Raw genomic sequence first — 16,301 nt, 5'->3', positions numbered from 1 at the left:
TTACGGAGATGTCTTTTGTGAAAGGACATTTTATCAGATCATAGCCCATGTCATCAGAATAACTTACACATTTTGCTCACTAATATAGCAAATGGAAGGCATCTGTTTTGATGCCATTCTTATGTCATCCATTCAGTCAGTGCTGAAATGCTGAATTGTGAGTTTTTCCACAATGACCTAGCTACACACACAGTAAATCCCAAACGTAACCAAACAAGCCAGTTGGGTGGCTCTGTGAGTTATCCTCATAGACACTGATGATGCAACACAAGCAAACATTGGTGGACACCTGTTGAAATTGAGGGGTCTTGTGTTCAGTTATTTTGTAGAAACACTGCTTCCTTTAATTTAGTACATGTACTATTTCATTCGAATGTATGCCTATTTGTGTCTGTATGGCCACAATAATAATAAAAAAAGACATCATGAGAGAAATAGTGAATGCATATAGAAGAACAAACAATTGAGAGAAAAAAAGGTCAACAAACCTTAATAAAGAGAATACTGTTTAATACTTGTATCAGCATCATTTGAGTAATACAAAATACACATTTCAATACAATTGATTGGCAAGATTGTACAGAATTATATATATTGCAAATAAAACACATTTAGTACATGATATAAATACTGTGACAAATGTACAATAAAGCGCGTCAATACACATTGTGCATGACTCATGAGAACAGGTTATTTTATAGAGTGTCTGATAAGAAATGCACATGTAAACTACATATTTAATGTAATAACAACATGTAGTAAGTGTATTACGTGTGTTATAAGCATGTTATGACATTGTTATGTCAGAGGAACCCTGTTGTCTTTGGCCCATTTCCTTAGAGCTCTGATAATGTACTCCACCTGGGGGTTCTGTGTGCTCCTCAACAGGGGCAGCACCTCCTTCAGGGTTTCCCTGTGCAACCACAGACAATGGTTATTAGTGATGGGAACTTAGCAACAGGTCATATTCTACAATGGCAATGTTTTAATAACATAAACATAGCATAATGGTTGTCAATAAAGTTCAAATGAAAGTGCTTGAATCACAAATGTCACACTTTACCGTGCAATGTAAATTACTCAAGGCACAAAAATTATGTACCAAAACATCTCTGTGGAGGACATGATTTTCATATTTTATGTGTTGGTGACTCTGTGTAGCGGACAATCATTAACACAGACAAGTGTTGGGATCAACATTGGACTAAAGACTAAGAAACTTAGCCAATACTTACTTTGGCTCTCTGCCTGCCAGTATGAGCTGGAAGATTCCGACACAGGCCCCTCTCTTGCCCTCCCAGTAGTTGGAGTCGGGATCCAGTTTCTCCAGAGTATCGAATGCTTTGGCTGCCGAGTAGAACTGACCCATCTGAAAGCACAGACAGACAGAGCGGCATTTAATTGCATTGAATATTGAGAAAGCTTGGCCTTTGCTAATCTCGTCTCCAGTCTATTGGGGAGGAAGTCTGGTGCGCAAGATTAAGCCATTGCTGACTTGTGGTTAGCCTGGAAACTAAGCTAGTAGAGAGAGAAGTAGTGAGCCTCACCTTATAGCAGTCGTTGGCAATGAGTTGTAAGAGGCTGAAGGAGTCTGGCGAAGCCCCCATCTTCAGATACAGCTCCCAGGCTAGCTGGCCTTTCTGGTTCATGATGTCTGAGCGAGAGGAGAGACAACACTATTTAGATAATATATTTCTTATAATTAATTAGTAATATATTTAGTTTCTTAGATCATGTATGTAGATATCGTATTGATGTAAAGGTATTGAAAATGTATTGATGACAAATGGATAATGTATTTCAGACTGGATACATACAGCAGCGAGTCAGCCAGCTCAGGTATACATAGTCAGTCTTAATCTTCTCACCCTGGATCAGCAGAAATATCTGAGTCCAATATAAAAGAATGTTACAACATGAACTTTTAACTGATTCAATACACTACTCCATGCAAGCAGTAGTGCATTTTTCCAGGTTGACAGTATGTACCTCCTCTGCTTCTTTGTAGTTGCCCAAGGCAGCTTTGGCCTGGGCATAGTTGAAATTGAACGTATCCTCGGTATAGAAGTAACTCTGTTAAAGACAAACCAAAAATAAACACACAATCAAAGAGAAATAATGCTTACCTCCTTTCCCCAAGCATACATGTTAAGTACACAGCAATCCATAAATATGTCAAGCACTCAAAGGAAAATAAAAAGAAAGTGATTGAGTATGTGTGTGCAAACATGCCTATGTGCTCTACTGTACTATTGGTCTGTATGCTACATGTTTTGGGCCATGCAAACCTTGACTGAGTTGAGGTAGATGAGAACGTCTTCAAACTGCCTCAGAAGGAAGAAACAGGAAGCCATACACTGTCTTCCAGGTATCGTGTCTGAGAGGAGAGAGAGATAAAGACAGTGAGACAAAGATGCACATGCTCACTCACACGCAGACATACACGCACATGTGAACACACACGCTAACACACATACTAACACACACACACACACACACACACACAAGCTAACTCATAGCTTCTTGGTTGATTCGCTTTAGATTCATTCATTCACATTACCGCATTCGCTGGCTGAGCCTCCGACCAGCTGGAAGAACTGTTGAGCGATTTTCAGGTGATCCCTCTGCAGCAGAGATACAGACAGGGACGAGGAGGAGGGAATAGAGACTGCTAGTCAGTCAGATTTCCTATCAGTGATGATCTACTACACCAGGAATATAAGACATTCCTAATCTACTCAGACATTTATACTGTGTGGTCCTAGGGGGTTTTCGGATAGTTTGTCAAACATTTTCTTACTCACCGATCCAATTTCTTGGCCCAATGCAGCATTCACCACTCCTTTCAAAATGTACTCCTGAAATAAATTGATTTTGTTAAGACACTGTATGTATGCTATTAAGGCTTTAGTCTTTAAACAACAAGACTTCCGCTGCTTATGACACCTGATAATGTGAAACTATTACTACCTGTGGTGTGGTTGGCTCCAAGTCTTTTATGAGGGTATAAGCCTCTTGAACATCATCTGAAACATACAGGTGCACGAGGACCATTCTTTAGTTCAAAGGTTATTGATGATAAAATATGTTAGGATTAGGATTCAAAGACAACCACCAGAGGCTAAGGCCCACCTTGTCTAAGGTAGTAGATGACCAGGTTCAACCGAGCCTCAGAGATTACATCAATCAGCGGGGGCAGCACCTGCAACGCCCCCTCCCCACCACGAAACACCACCTGGGGTGATAGAGGTCAAAAGTTATAGAGCACAGGGGTCACTGTCATGCAAACACAGTCACACAACAGAGGTGGTGGAACAGCTTACCAGGTTATGCCGGATAAGCTCCTTAGCAAACTCAAAGGAGCAGGAGGAGATGTCTATGAGGTTCTTTAACTCAGCCTGAGAGATAAAATAACAAATTGAACCACATTATTGCTGTACATGACAAGTGTAGGCATAAACATCGACTGTGGATGTTAGGCAAACGCGTGTAGATGCACACCAGTCTGTTTTGACTGTTGACGCATACGAAGTTGCTTTACCTCGGCTGCCTTGCCGTTGTACAGCCTGAAGTGGTTGCAGGCCTTGAGGTTGAGAGCGATGGTGGATTCAGGAATACTCTGCAGATACACAGCCAGCACCTCTTGGGAAACATCATAGTAGTCCAACTTGTAGTAGCACAGCGCTACGTACACGTTAAGAGCTAGGAAATCTCTGGAGGAAAGAGAAAATAGGTAAATATGGTAAAACATCCAATAGCTAGTACCATAGTTCACACTGCATTCTTGAATAGTACATGTTGACCTCTCAAACTCCTTGTGCATCTTTCTCTCTTGCCTTTTGACTGCACTGTCCAATATAATACACCATCTTTCTCAACTGCAAAATAACTATAGCCTTCTCCCTCCATCTTCTTGTCTCTGTATCAACACAAGGCAATGTGTCCATCCAACTGTATAATACTTCATCCTAAATATATGGTTTATAGTATGTTTACTGTGTATAGTTATACGAATTGACAGTAAGATTGACACTGACTCATTCAGACTATCCACACTACCCATTGGTACTGGTGGGACCACTGTAATCTGGCATATGAGGGATTTGTGGGACTATGCTCTTGCCTATCAGTGATTTTGATGAAGGGACATGGGAGAATGACCCAGTATAAGTACCTATTCTGTAGCAGGATGCGTTTGTAGATGTCGATGGCCTCCTGGTAGTGGGATCTCATGTAGTGGATGGAGGCCAGGCTCAGCTGGTCCTCAGTCACATCCTCCAGGTTCTGATGGAAACCCATCAGCTTCTTCTCATCATTGAACTGGGAACAGAGAGGAAAGACATGGTTGGTTTGTCTATTGGTTTATTAGTTTATTTGGGATATTACACAAGTAGGTGTGCACCTACGTCCCATACAGTTGCATTACAAAGAAAGAAAAAAGTACACTGAACAAAAATGTAAACGCAACATGTAAAGTCAGCTGAAATAAAAGATCCCAGAAATGTTCCATACGAACAAAAAGCTTACTTCTCTCAAATTTTGAGCACAAATTTGTTTACATCCCTGTTAGTGAGCATTTCTCCTTTGCCAAGATAATCCATCCACCTGACAGGCGTGGCATATCAAGAAGCTGATTAAACAGCATGATCATTACACAGGTACACCTTGTGCTGGGACAATAAAAGTCAACTCTGAAATGTGTAGTTTTGTCACACAACACAATGCCACAGATGTCTCAAGTTTTTGAGGGAGCGTGCAATTGGCATGCTGACTGCAGGAATGTCCACCAGAGCTGTTGCCAGATAATTTAATGTTAATTTCTCTACCATATGCCATCTCCAACGTCGTTTTAGGGAATTTGGAGGTACGTCCAACCGGTCTCACAACCACAGACCAAGTGTATGACATCATGTGGGCGAGTGGTTTGCTGATGTCAACGTTGTGAACAGAGTGCCCCATGGTGGTGGTGGGGTTATGGTATGGGCAGGTATAAGCTACGGACAATGAACACAATTGCATTTTATCTATGGCAATTTTAATGCACAGGGATACTGTGACGAGATCCTGAGGCCCATTGTCGTGCCATTCATCCGCTGCCATCACCTCAAGTTTCAGCATGATAATGCACGGCCCCATGTCGCAAGGATCTGTACACAATTCCTGGAAGCTGAAAATGTCCCAGTTATCAATGGCCTAAATACTCACCAGACATGTCACCCAATGAGCATGTTTGTGATGTTCTGGATCAACGAGTACAACAGCATGTTCCAGTTCCAGCCCATGTGGTCCTCTGTAGCTCAGCTGGTAGAGCACGGCGCTTGTAACGCCAAGGTAGTGGGTTCGATCACCGGGACCACCCATACACAAAAATGTATGCACACATGACTGTAAGTCGCTTTGGATAAAAGCGTCTGCTAAAGGGCATATTATATTATTATTATTATATCCAGCAACTTCGCACAGCCATTGAAGAGGAGTGGGACAACATTCCACAGGCCACAATCAAAAGCCTGATTAACTCTATGTGAAAGAGATGTGTTGCGCTGCATGAGGCAAATGGTGGTCACACCAGATACTGACTGGTTTTCTGATCTACGCACCTACCTTTTTTAAAGGTATATGTGACCAACAGATGCATATCTGTATTCCCAGTCATGTGAAATCCATAGATTAGAGCCGAATGAATTTATTTCAATTGACTGATTTCCTTATATGAATTGTATCTCAGTAAAATCTTTGAAATTGTTGCATGTTGCATTTATATTATGAAGGCAAGATCAATGATATAAAGAATGATGGGATAAAAACTTTGGAGTACTTTAAATGAAATTATGGGCAGAAAGAGTAATTCAACTCCATCTTTCATCAAATCAGATGGCTTATTCATCACAAAAACATTTGATGTTGCCAATTATTTTAATGTTTACTTCATTGGCAAAGTGGGCAAACTTAGGCAGGAAATGCCAACAACGAACAGTGAGCCATCGTATTCATGCATTAAAAAACAAATAATGAAAGAAAAGCATTGCAAGTTTTTTTGTAAAGTTAGTGTGGGAGAGGTGGAAAAATTATTGTTATCGATCAATAATGACAAACCACCTGGCATTGACAACTTAGATGGAATGCTACTGAGGATGGTAGCTGACTCTATAGCCACTCATATCTATCATATCTTTAATCTGAGCCTAGAGGAAAGTCTTTGTCCTCAGGCCTGGAGGGAAGCCAAAGTAATTCCGTTACCCAAGAGTGGTAAAGCGGCCTTTAGTGGTTCTAACAGCAGACCTATAAGCTTGCTACCAGCTCCTAGCAAACTGTTGGAAAAAATGGTGTTTGACCAAATACAATGCCATTTCTCTGTAAACAAATTAACAACAGACTTTCAGCATGCTTATAGAGAAGGGCTCTCAACATGTACTGCACTGACACAAATGACTGATGATTGGTTGAAATAAATTGATAATAAGAAGATTGTGGGAGCTGTGCTGTTACATTTTTGGGTGCCTGACCATAACCTGTTGTTGAAAAAACGTATGTGTTATGGCTTTTCAACCTCTGCCATATTGTGGATTCAGAGCTATCTATCTAATAGAAGTCAAGTGGCTTTCTTTAATGCAAGCTTCTCTAATGTCAAACATGTAAAGTGTGGTGTACCGCAGGGCAGCTCTCTAGGCCCTCTACTCTTTTCTATTTTTACCAATGACCTGCCACGGCATTAAACAAAGCATGTGTGTCCATGTATGCTGATGATTCAACCATATACACATCAGCAACCACAGCTAATGAAGTCACTGAAACCCTTAACAAAGAGTTGCAGTCTGTTTTGGAATGGGTGGCCAGTAATAAACTGGTCCTGAACATCTCTAAAACAAATAATTCCCAAAGTTCTAGACCTCAGATGAATCTGGTATGAATGGTGTGACTGTTGAAGAAGTTGAGGAGACTAAATTACTTGACGTTACCTTAGACTGTAAACTATCATGGTCAAAACATATAGATTCAATGGTTGTAAAGATGAGGAGAGTTCTGTCCGTAATAAATAGATGCTCTGCTTTTTTGACACCACACTTCAAAAAGCAAGTCCTGCAGGATCTAGTTTTGTCTTATCTTGATTCTTTTCCAGTCGTGTGGTCGAGTGCTGCAAGGAAAGACCTAGTTAAGCTGCAGCTGGCCCAGAACAGAGCGGCACGTCTTGCTCTTCATTGTAATCAGAAGGCTAATATAAATACTATGCATGCCAGTCTCTCTTGGCTAAGAATTGAGGAGAGACTGACTGACTGCATCACTTCTTATTTTTATAAGAAACATTAATGTGTTGAAAATTCCAAATTGTTTGTATAGTAAACTTACACACAGCTCTGACACACACACTTACCCCACCAGACATGCCACCAGGGGTCTTTTCACAGTCCCCAAATCCAGAACAAATTCAAGAAAGCGTACAGTATTATATAGCGCCATTATTGCATGGAACTCTGTTCCATCTCATATTGCTCAAATGAACAGCAAACCTGCTTTCAAAAAACAGATAAAACGATACCTCATGGCACAATGCCTCTCCCCTATTTGACCTAGATAGTTTGTGTATGTATTGATATGTAGGCTACGTGTGCCTTTTTTAATTTGTTGTTTATATTTTTTATGTAGTTCTGTCCTTGAGCAGTTCTTGTCTATTAATGTTCTGTATTATGTCATGTTTCATGTTTTGTGTGGACCCCAGGAAGAGTAGCTGCTGCTTTTGCAACAGCTAATGGGGATCCTAATTACATCGACATTTACATTTACATTTTAGTTATTTAGCAGACGCTCTTATGCGGAGCGACTTACAGTTAGTGAGTGCATACATGATTTCTATTTTATTTTTCATACTGGCCCCCCGTGGTATTTGGTAATAAAAGTATTGGGACTTGGGGATTGTGTAAAACATGATTTTATGCAACTGTTAGTGCTGAGTGATTAACCGAAATGTCGGTTATTTTTCAGTTTTTAAACAACTAATTGACTGATGTCGGTTCAATTATTTGAATTCCATTGTGCGCAATGCGCAGTTTCTCTAGAGATAACTCAGATCAAGCCCGAACTGTATGATGTAGTAGGGAGTTGTAGTTTCCAAAAGGCCAATATTCTACATAGTTTAGTACAGAAAACGTGGTAATTAACTACAATGACCATAATCCATTGCGCGCCTACTTGTCCGGTCTGAGACCGAGAGAAGAGAGAAGAACGTGTGATCGAGAGGGATAGAGAGCAGTTGCTTCGTGAGTTATCTGTACCTGAAAATACATGATCTATGATTGATAGTTGGTATTCAGCAGTCATAAAAGTATACCTTATTTACTTTGAAGAACTACTAAAATAATTTTTGTCAGACAGTATAGGCAGCAGCTCTATAGAGATGAGATGATGACTTGGAATTAAATAATAAAGTCATCAAATAGGCCTCAAACAAATATACACAACAACTGAAATATGTTATTAAAGTAATTTGAAAAAATTATGGTTAACAATTGATAAGCAGTAATGGGCAGCCACTACCATCATGGGACTTTTACTAATTGTTTTGTTCTGTGTTCTTCCAGAATTAAAACCCACATAATGCATAGTGCATTTAACCATGCTTATTTTTTTATAATTGAAACGAAACGACCTCAAAAAGCCCTAATCGCTCAGCACTAGCAACAGTACAGAAGCAAAAAAGAAAGAGAGATTAGAAACACACATTAACATATTAACGAATACAGAAAAGGAACAGTTCTGACCTTATGAGCCAGGTGGAAGAGCAGGCGATTCTGAAGTGCACACTTTGGAGCTAAAGGAAAAAGGGGGGAATACCTTATCGACTACAGCAAGAAGCAGGAGGATGAAAAACGGAACAATTCTAAAATATTTTAGCTTAATATTCACCCTTGTTTGCAGCCTCCTCTGCCTCCCTGTAGAGCCCCAGGAAAAACAAAGTGCAGGCCAGATACACCCACACCTCCCCTGGTTCTTCTAACCGGAGTGTCAATGTCCTGTACTCCTGTCATGGAAATAAATTGACATATGTGTCACATAGAGCATTGTAAAAATTGCTTTTTTTCAGACTAGAATGAATTTAACTGAACACACACACCTCCATTGCTCTCTTGTAATCACCCAAGTGAAAGGCACAGTAGCCAATCCAAAGGTCTGCATGCTCCTCTTTTTCTCCAACATCTCGCTGAAACTGAAAGAAGACAAAGCAACACATCAACAATAGGACACAGTGCTCTCGCTCTCTCTCTCTCTCTCTCACACACCCCTATGCAACTGTAATAAGGAAACGGAAAGACCTTATAGACAGAGCAATGTCAAGACTGAGGAAGGAGAATGTTGAGAGGACACAGGACTTTCACAGATCACATGATATCTTGAGTCACATTTATTACAGAGTTGCTCATCATTCATTTGCTGATTGTACATGACAGCTAGCTACATTAGTTCCTATCTAGCTACCTCTAACAGAGTTTGGGCCCCAAGGTAGTCTCTCTGGTTGAGGTATTCCTCCAGGCGAGGGCTCTTCTTGGCTTTGTTTTTCTTCTTCTTCTCACTGACACTAGCTGCAGCCTCTCCACCTACTGCTGGCTTCACCCGGGACAGAATCTGGATGGATGTGACAAGGAAGAGAATCCTTATTGTGGACATGACAGCTGGCAATTTGTTTACTAAAGCGGAAATCATACAATATTTGCATATTTGGTCAGATAGACAGTCATGTTTTAATAGATGTAGTGTAGCTATAGCAGTTATCCTTTGTCAAACTAGCTTACTGCCATTACTTTAAAATGAACCTCGTCACCTATCACAGATAGGTGAAATATACTTTGGTAGCTGGCTAAGTAGCTTGCTAGCTACATTGATTAAGCTAGAAAGCTAACTAGCTAACGTTAACTACATAGCAAGACTTTTAGCTAACCAACAAGTAAGCAGCTAGTAGGCTAACTTGTAAGACTTACCATGACGGCACAGCAGTTACTCTTGCATAATGTCACTGTTCAGTATGGATAAATTGATTATAGCTATAACAACACTAGCTAACGTTAGTGGGAAATTAGCTACGTTAGCTAACGTTAACTACTTTTCTAGCTGGAATTAGCTTAGCTGGCTGGCTAGCTAACAGTGAACCAACAGATACGAAAAGAAAAGACACCTCTTCGCTGTCAAAGAACCTGGAAGGAATAGCATGAATACGTAAGGTGAACGAAGGGTATCAAGCTAGCTAACGTTAGCTAATGAAACATCTGACTGTGATTTCCTTGCGGTGTGGGGATTACGTTTGTGTTGCCTAGCAACGGCGTTCATCCTCTTCTTCACTTCAGGATCAGATGCGAAATGCAAATTTAATTCTGGGTTTAGCCCAGTTTTTGTCGTGCATGTTTGATAATGGCATCCCCACAAAACAACTTTTTTTTTTGCCACCCACATAGCATTCAAATAGAGAGGGTTCGTCAAATGTATCTAGAACAGCCCCAGTGGCCTAATGGATAAGGCACTGGCCTCCTAAGCCAGGGATTGTGGGTTCGAGTCCCATCTGGGGTGATAATGTTTTCACCCCGAGAATGCATTAGGTGGCCATACAATGTGAAATCAGTCTTGACAAAGCCTCTCTTGCTTGGCGAGTGCACATAGATGTCATTTAAATGTAGCCTATATATGCCTGATCCATAATCTAGCCATCCCAAGTCGTACGTATTTAAGGATGAGGCCAAATTGGATAAAAAAATATATTTCAAGAACTTTCTACAATCAACCTATATGCTATGCGCCAATTAACATCACAGGAGTGCTAGAGTCCTTAATTGAAACGATAACAAAGTGGATTAACAGTTTAAACGCATGAGGCATTTATAAATCACATTCTTCAAATATCAAATGGGCATCATTAAAGTGCAAAAATGGATGTAGCAACTAAGGATTCTAGCTTTATATATCAATTGTAAACTGAACAGTCAATATAACATTTGTATGGATTTCAGATTTAAGTGTATATACATTGTGACTGTGGTTAACAGTGTTGAAGAGGGCCAAACTGAAGAAACCAGAGTAGATAGAATTTAATCTATGTCAACGGGAAAAGCCCAATATAATAACCCATGTATTCGTAATCACCCTCATCCCAAGAAAAATTGACAAGTTTCAAAAAACAATCTGCCAAGTTTATTGACATCACTGATCACAGCACTGCTTTTGACTCTGGAGTGATTGACACCACTTAGGACCAATCAGCGGAGGCACCACCCCACTCGGTAGCCTGGGCGGTGGGGGCAGCGGACCAATCCTCTGTGGCGGGCTGGGCACTCCAATCCTCTGTAGGAAGACAATCATGAGTGTGTGAGAATACAATCAAACCATTTATTGTCCAGACATTTCCACAGTCAATACAGAGAAAGTGTTTCTCCCGACAGGATCCGCAGTGAGGATTTGAGTCTTCACTACAGGTTTATGAGAGAACTACTCTACCCCTCTGAGTTGGTCATATAGGACATTTTAGGTCCTAGATGGGCAAAAAAGGGGAATTACTAATTTACTTTCAGTAGAACTTACCAGCAAAGCCTTCAGCTGTAGCTGGGGCCTTAGAAGGTGCAGCGGCTGAAAAGGAGAATTAAACAAAGTTTGAGTCAAACATATTCAGGTAGCCATTTGGTTTTGTAATTGTCAAAATGTGCCACTCCATCCACCTTTCCATTTGTGGCCTCCACTCCTGTGTATTCATCGCTTACCCTCAGTGAAGCTCTTACCCTCAATGCCAGCAGGGAACTGCTGGATGGGCACAGAGGGCACTGCCACTCCCTCGGACCAGTCGGCCACCTCGGGCTGGGCGAAGTCGGCCGTGGGGGCGGTCCACTCGCCCTGGAACTCCTCCTTGCCAACAGCCTTCTCGGCTGCGGCCTGCTCCTCCTTCTCAATCTGGAACGGGACGAAGAGGTTAGAAGTTAAGGATGAGATGTCACAATTTGCGTGAGAGCTCAGGTAAGCTGGCGCCACAGCTATATAGATTTTTAGCGCAGTCATACAATACTCCCAAAACCACATCAGAAGCATATTTTGCTTCAGGTTGTTCCATCACTGATTGAGATGAGTCAGTTACTGTTTCAGACTGCCATCTCACCCACAGTGATGATTTTACTATTCCCTTCCAACGACAACTCACCCAGTCACTGACCGGACAAAGCAAGTGCTTTTAGAAGGGGAATGTGTATTTCCGAGGTATCCAAACTCCATTCTTGAATAGCTACATGGTGAGCAGGCTTTTGTTCCAGTCCAGCACCAACACATCTGATTCAATTAATCGTGGTCCAGACAAAGGACCATAATTAGTTTAAGTTACAAACGATTAGTGCAGGGCTAGAACAAAAACCTTCTCAAACACACAGCTCTCCACAACCAGAGTTGAAAACCCATGGTATAAACAGTGTGTGAACCATAGTGTCCCAGTTACCTCCTCTGGATCTCTGTAGAAGTAGAGATCAGGCATGACCTCCCAGGGGTGTTCCCTGGAGATGGTGCCCCTCATCCGCAGCACCTCCCTGGACAGCATCCACCACATCAGACCAACAGAGTGGTGGCCCTGGAACATAACAGACAACAGTCAGTTAGACATAGGGTTTTATACTATGTCACTGATGATTATATGCACCGGCAACAGTCAGTCATACAGAGACACGACTGCCATTAACAGAATTGATCAGTCTAAACTAGTAGAATTGGTTAGTGGATTAACTGATACCCAGTAAAAACATGACTACATGGGAGGGCGTCTTCAACTACTGACGAGGAAGTGCAAAGAAAACTCCCTAGGTAGGAAGAGTCCCAGTAGGGGTCTTGGTTGTGGCTCAGGTCACTATCAAACTCCAGTCATGGGGCAGCAGCCCTACTGATGTTAGCGAAAACCCGGCCGGGTCACTCTGGCACACTTCCGACACCTGAACACTGACAGACAGTGAAAGGCTTTAATTGTGTGCTGCATATTTCTATCAGTTGACCAAGATATCAGCTGAAGTTCCCATCTACCCTTTCACTTTGAGAAAACACCATTGGGGACAAAACTGATATGATAGCCTGTTCAAGTCATTGTATTCTGTACTATTATATATATAATATGAGACCACTAGAACATACATCTGTAGTCTATAGTCTGTCTGTACCTTGTTGTTGCAGGGGATGGCGATGTCCACGTATCTGAGGGGAGAGTCGGTGTTGCACATGGCAATGGTGGGGATGTTGACGTAGGAGGCCTCAGTCAGGGGCTGGTGGTCGGCACGGGGGTCTGTCACGATCAGGAGGCGGGGCTCACGGAAAGCAGCCTGGATCTGATTGGTGAAGGTTCCGGGGGTGAAACGACCGTGGAAGGTGGTGGCGCCGGTGGCGGAAGCGAACTTCAGCACAGCCCTCTGGTCGGAGAAAAACGGGGAGACGAGTTAGTGGATTGGCTAACAAGCAGGAGGCGACTCAGTCAAGAATATAATTTAGCAGTAATATGGTATGTCTTGGTTGTGGCTCAGGTCACTATCAAACTCCAGTCATGGGGCAGCAGCCCTACTGATGTTAGCGAAAACCCGGCCGGGTCACTCTGGCACACTTCCGACACCTGAACACCAACATCACAGTGCCAGGCTTTAATTGTGTGCTGTTTTTTAGCTAGTCCCCAACATTCAACTCCGAATTACATCAGGCCAACTGAGCTGATCAAGGTCATGTTCATTAGGGCACACAAGTAAAAACAAAAAAACTCCTCTTTAGACCGCTCACTTCCATTTTGCGCCTACTGAACATAACCCAGGAGAAACTCTGGGCCCTAAATATATGTCAGGTGAGTTAGCAGTGGGCATCTCACCTGTCCAGTGTTCCTGGATGAGATGACGCAGACATCAGCTGGGTTCTCAATGGCCACGATGGCACGGGCAGCAAGCAGCAGCTTCTCCCACGTCTTCTTCAGGTTGATGATGTACACACCTGAGGGGACAACCAGTTACATTATTTATTGTTGATGATTATTTACATGTTGATATCCGACATGCATACAGCCATAATGTCTATACACATGCTATCCTGTCTCAGGACAATCAATGACGAAAAAGACTACCGATTACTGGTGAAAACTGACTGAAGACGGGTGTTTCACCCACATTGGGATCATTATCTATTGGTTAAATCTTTGAGCTAGAGAAAAACATTAAATATTAGGAAGACAGATGTTCAATCACTGATTGAGATAGGTCAGTTACGGTTTCTGACTGCCATCTCACCCACAGTGATGATTTTACTATTCCCTTCCAACGACAACTCACCCAGTCACTAACCGGACAGAGCAAGTGCTTTTAGAAGGGGAATGTGAATTTCAGAGGTCTCCCAATGCTGATCCTAAAACGCTAGTGTGCAGGCTATTGTTCCAGGCAGCACATCTGATTCAGTGTATCATGTCATGACTATGAATAGTTGAATTAGGTATGATAATGCAGGACTGGAACAAAAGCCTGCACATCCTCAACAGTCATAATATGTGAGAGTTCCGGAAGTCTTAAGATCATAAACTGACAAATAAGCAGGTATCTCGTATTCCACCACTCACCATCACTCTTTCGCTTGTACGTGTAGTGTTCCATCTGGAAGTCCATGTTGGTACCTCCCAGGTGGGTTCCAGCTGCCAGGAACTTGAGCACATCCTCCTCCTTCATCTGCAGCACATCCAGATCTCCGGACATCGTGACCACTTTTCCTAAGTTACGAGTTATGTGGAAAAGCTGCAGGGAAAAAAGAGACGAGGCAGGTGAGATGTTGCATAAAGCTAGGGAAGCAGAGAATGGTTGGTTGAAACTAACGGGTCATTGTGGCTCAGGTCACTATCAAACTCCAGTCATGGGGCATCAGCCCTACTGATGTTAGCGAAAACCTGGCCGGAACACTCTGGCACACTTCCGACACCTGAACACCAACATCACAGTGTCAGGCTTTAATTGTGTGCTGAACAAACTATCAAAGCTGCAATGCTTATAATTATTATACAGGCCCTCGCCATAGGGGGCCTTGGCATCCGTTTCCAATAACAGAATTTACAATGATGAAATCATAAAATATTGTTACAGTTCCTTAGACATCTGATCTCAACGTATACATCGACATGAGTATGTCAGGAAGAGGTTGTAACCACCAAATTTACTCCACTAACCCCAGTTAGATGCAATGTTGCTGACCAATTAATATATAAAAAATATGTTGCAAAAAAGCATTACACCCAGTTGATACATGTGTGAAACTAGTCTGGTGGCATCTATGGATGTTGGTTACTTTAGTTATTAGTATCCAGCTTCCTCAATGGATTTCATGAGCACGCATGGCTAGTTAGCTACTTGTGCTAAGGTTAGCAGTTGCTACAAGGCTTCTGGCCTAGCTGTCTAACGTGTAATTCGCTATTTACAGTGGTTGTATTTTTACAAATATGGGATACATTCAAACACAATTTCATAGTTGTTTGTAACATGGCTTTAGTATTTGTCTCCGCAACTTTTATCTAAAGAAAATAGTAAATAGTTATCTCACCACGAGACAACGCCGTATGGAGTTCTGTAATTCACGGTAAAAGAGAGAGGTAAACGGAAGTGATGTTTTTATATACTGTAAATTCCACCAATCACCTTCCATTTCCTTCTCCAGGATTAGTAGTAGATGCAATTCAATAAAAGGTCGATAGATGGTAGTAAAATCATTTGAGACTAAAGTTCTTTGAGAAAGGGCATCAATTGTGATGGGCAGCAGTTGTTACTCCAAATTCAGTTAAATGTACACTATGGGTGTGAAAACTATAATTAAATACTGTAAAGTTCATGCCAGGACGCCCATATAGTAATGATTGATTGAACGGCTTTATAGTCTATTTATGTCAGTAAAATTATAGGTTGCCATTTTGAGGTACTTATATCTTTGAATATTTTGATACCATTTCATCAATAGGGATGCAAATTAAGACATTATCCAATGCGGCAATGTTCAAAAGGAATTTAAAATCCTTCACTGCTTTGAAATTAAATCAATTCAGACCAGGATTAGTTACAGCCGGTTCCTGCCTGGGATGAAATCCATAGTCAGTCAGGAGAGAGAAGAGAGGAACACTGCAGCACGCCTGGTTTTCAACCTTCCAAAGTTCTCCTGCTCCTCCGCACAATCCACTTGCTTCCAGTCGAAGCTCGCATCCACTACCATACCATGGTACTTGCCTATGGAGCAGCAAGAGGAACTGCCCCTCCCTACATTCAGGCTGTGCTCAAACCCTACACCCCAACCCGAGCACT

General features: G+C 41.8%; 2 protein-coding genes across 4 annotated transcripts; both read right to left on the bottom strand.

Moving 5' to 3' along the window:
• Positions 1 to 494: 494 nt before the first annotated feature.
• LOC311130407 (intraflagellar transport protein 56-like) lies at positions 495 to 10,280 on the bottom strand. Its single transcript, XM_084163132.1, has 18 exons — positions 9,972 to 10,280; positions 9,472 to 9,618; positions 9,110 to 9,202; positions 8,902 to 9,016; positions 8,757 to 8,806; positions 4,175 to 4,320; positions 3,542 to 3,713; positions 3,324 to 3,398; positions 3,133 to 3,235; positions 2,971 to 3,026; positions 2,805 to 2,858; positions 2,561 to 2,624; positions 2,289 to 2,377; positions 1,990 to 2,073; positions 1,818 to 1,887; positions 1,548 to 1,654; positions 1,236 to 1,369; positions 495 to 913 (listed from the first exon to the last, which is right to left on the bottom strand). Exons 1-18 carry the CDS (start codon positions 9,972 to 9,974, stop codon positions 799 to 801), a joined length of 1,677 nt encoding a protein of 558 aa, XP_084019258.1. The 5' UTR covers positions 9,975 to 10,280; the 3' UTR covers positions 495 to 798.
• Positions 10,281 to 11,149: 869 nt separating this feature from the next.
• Positions 11,150 to 15,603, bottom strand: LOC311130623 (small ribosomal subunit protein uS2-like). 3 transcript variants are annotated; one of them, XM_084163411.1, is made up of 8 exons: positions 15,553 to 15,603; positions 14,585 to 14,756; positions 13,850 to 13,968; positions 13,161 to 13,406; positions 12,455 to 12,583; positions 11,736 to 11,922; positions 11,560 to 11,604; positions 11,150 to 11,322 (listed from the first exon to the last, which is right to left on the bottom strand). In XM_084163411.1, the coding sequence occupies exons 2-8, from the start codon at positions 14,715 to 14,717 to the stop codon at positions 11,228 to 11,230; spliced, it is 954 nt and encodes a 317-aa protein (XP_084019537.1). In that variant the 5' UTR covers positions 14,718 to 14,756; positions 15,553 to 15,603; the 3' UTR covers positions 11,150 to 11,227. The 3 variants fall into 3 exon arrangements, with proteins under 3 accessions (XP_084019537.1, XP_084019536.1, XP_084019535.1); XM_084163410.1 differs by having other exon boundaries at positions 11,754 to 11,922; positions 15,553 to 15,593; XM_084163409.1 differs by lacking the exon at positions 15,553 to 15,603 and having other exon boundaries at positions 14,585 to 14,751.
• Between the last annotated feature and the right edge of the window lie 698 nt (positions 15,604 to 16,301).

This window comes from Coregonus lavaretus (genome assembly GCF_964263955.1).
Source record: "Coregonus lavaretus genome assembly, chromosome: 6".
In the NCBI taxonomy this organism is placed as follows: domain Eukaryota; kingdom Metazoa; phylum Chordata; class Actinopteri; order Salmoniformes; family Salmonidae; genus Coregonus; species Coregonus lavaretus.
The sequence above is the reverse complement of the archived record's forward strand: the minus strand, read 5'-3'. Positions and strand labels throughout refer to the sequence as shown.

Excerpts from the sequence above, each read along its gene's own strand:
- LOC311130407 (XM_084163132.1), bottom strand. Across the intron at positions 3,027-3,132 it reads CATCTACTACCTTAGACAAG|ATGATGTTCAAGAGGCTTAT; the intron begins GTGGGCCTTAGC and ends TGTATGTTTCAG. Across the intron at positions 914-1,235 it reads CTGGCAGGCAGAGAGCCAAA|GGAAACCCTGAAGGAGGTGC; the intron begins GTAAGTATTGGC and ends GTGGTTGCACAG.
- LOC311130623 (XM_084163411.1), bottom strand. The coding sequence starts at position 14,717 with ATGTCCGGAGATCTGGATGTGCTGCAGATGAAGGAGGAGGATGTGCTC. Across the intron at positions 11,605-11,735 it reads GGGTAAGAGCTTCACTGAGG|CCGCTGCACCTTCTAAGGCC; the intron begins GTAAGCGATGAA and ends TCTCCTTTTCAG. Across the intron at positions 11,323-11,559 it reads TACAGCTGAAGGCTTTGCTG|AGGATTGGAGTGCCCAGCCC; the intron begins GTAAGTTCTACT and ends GTCTTCCTACAG.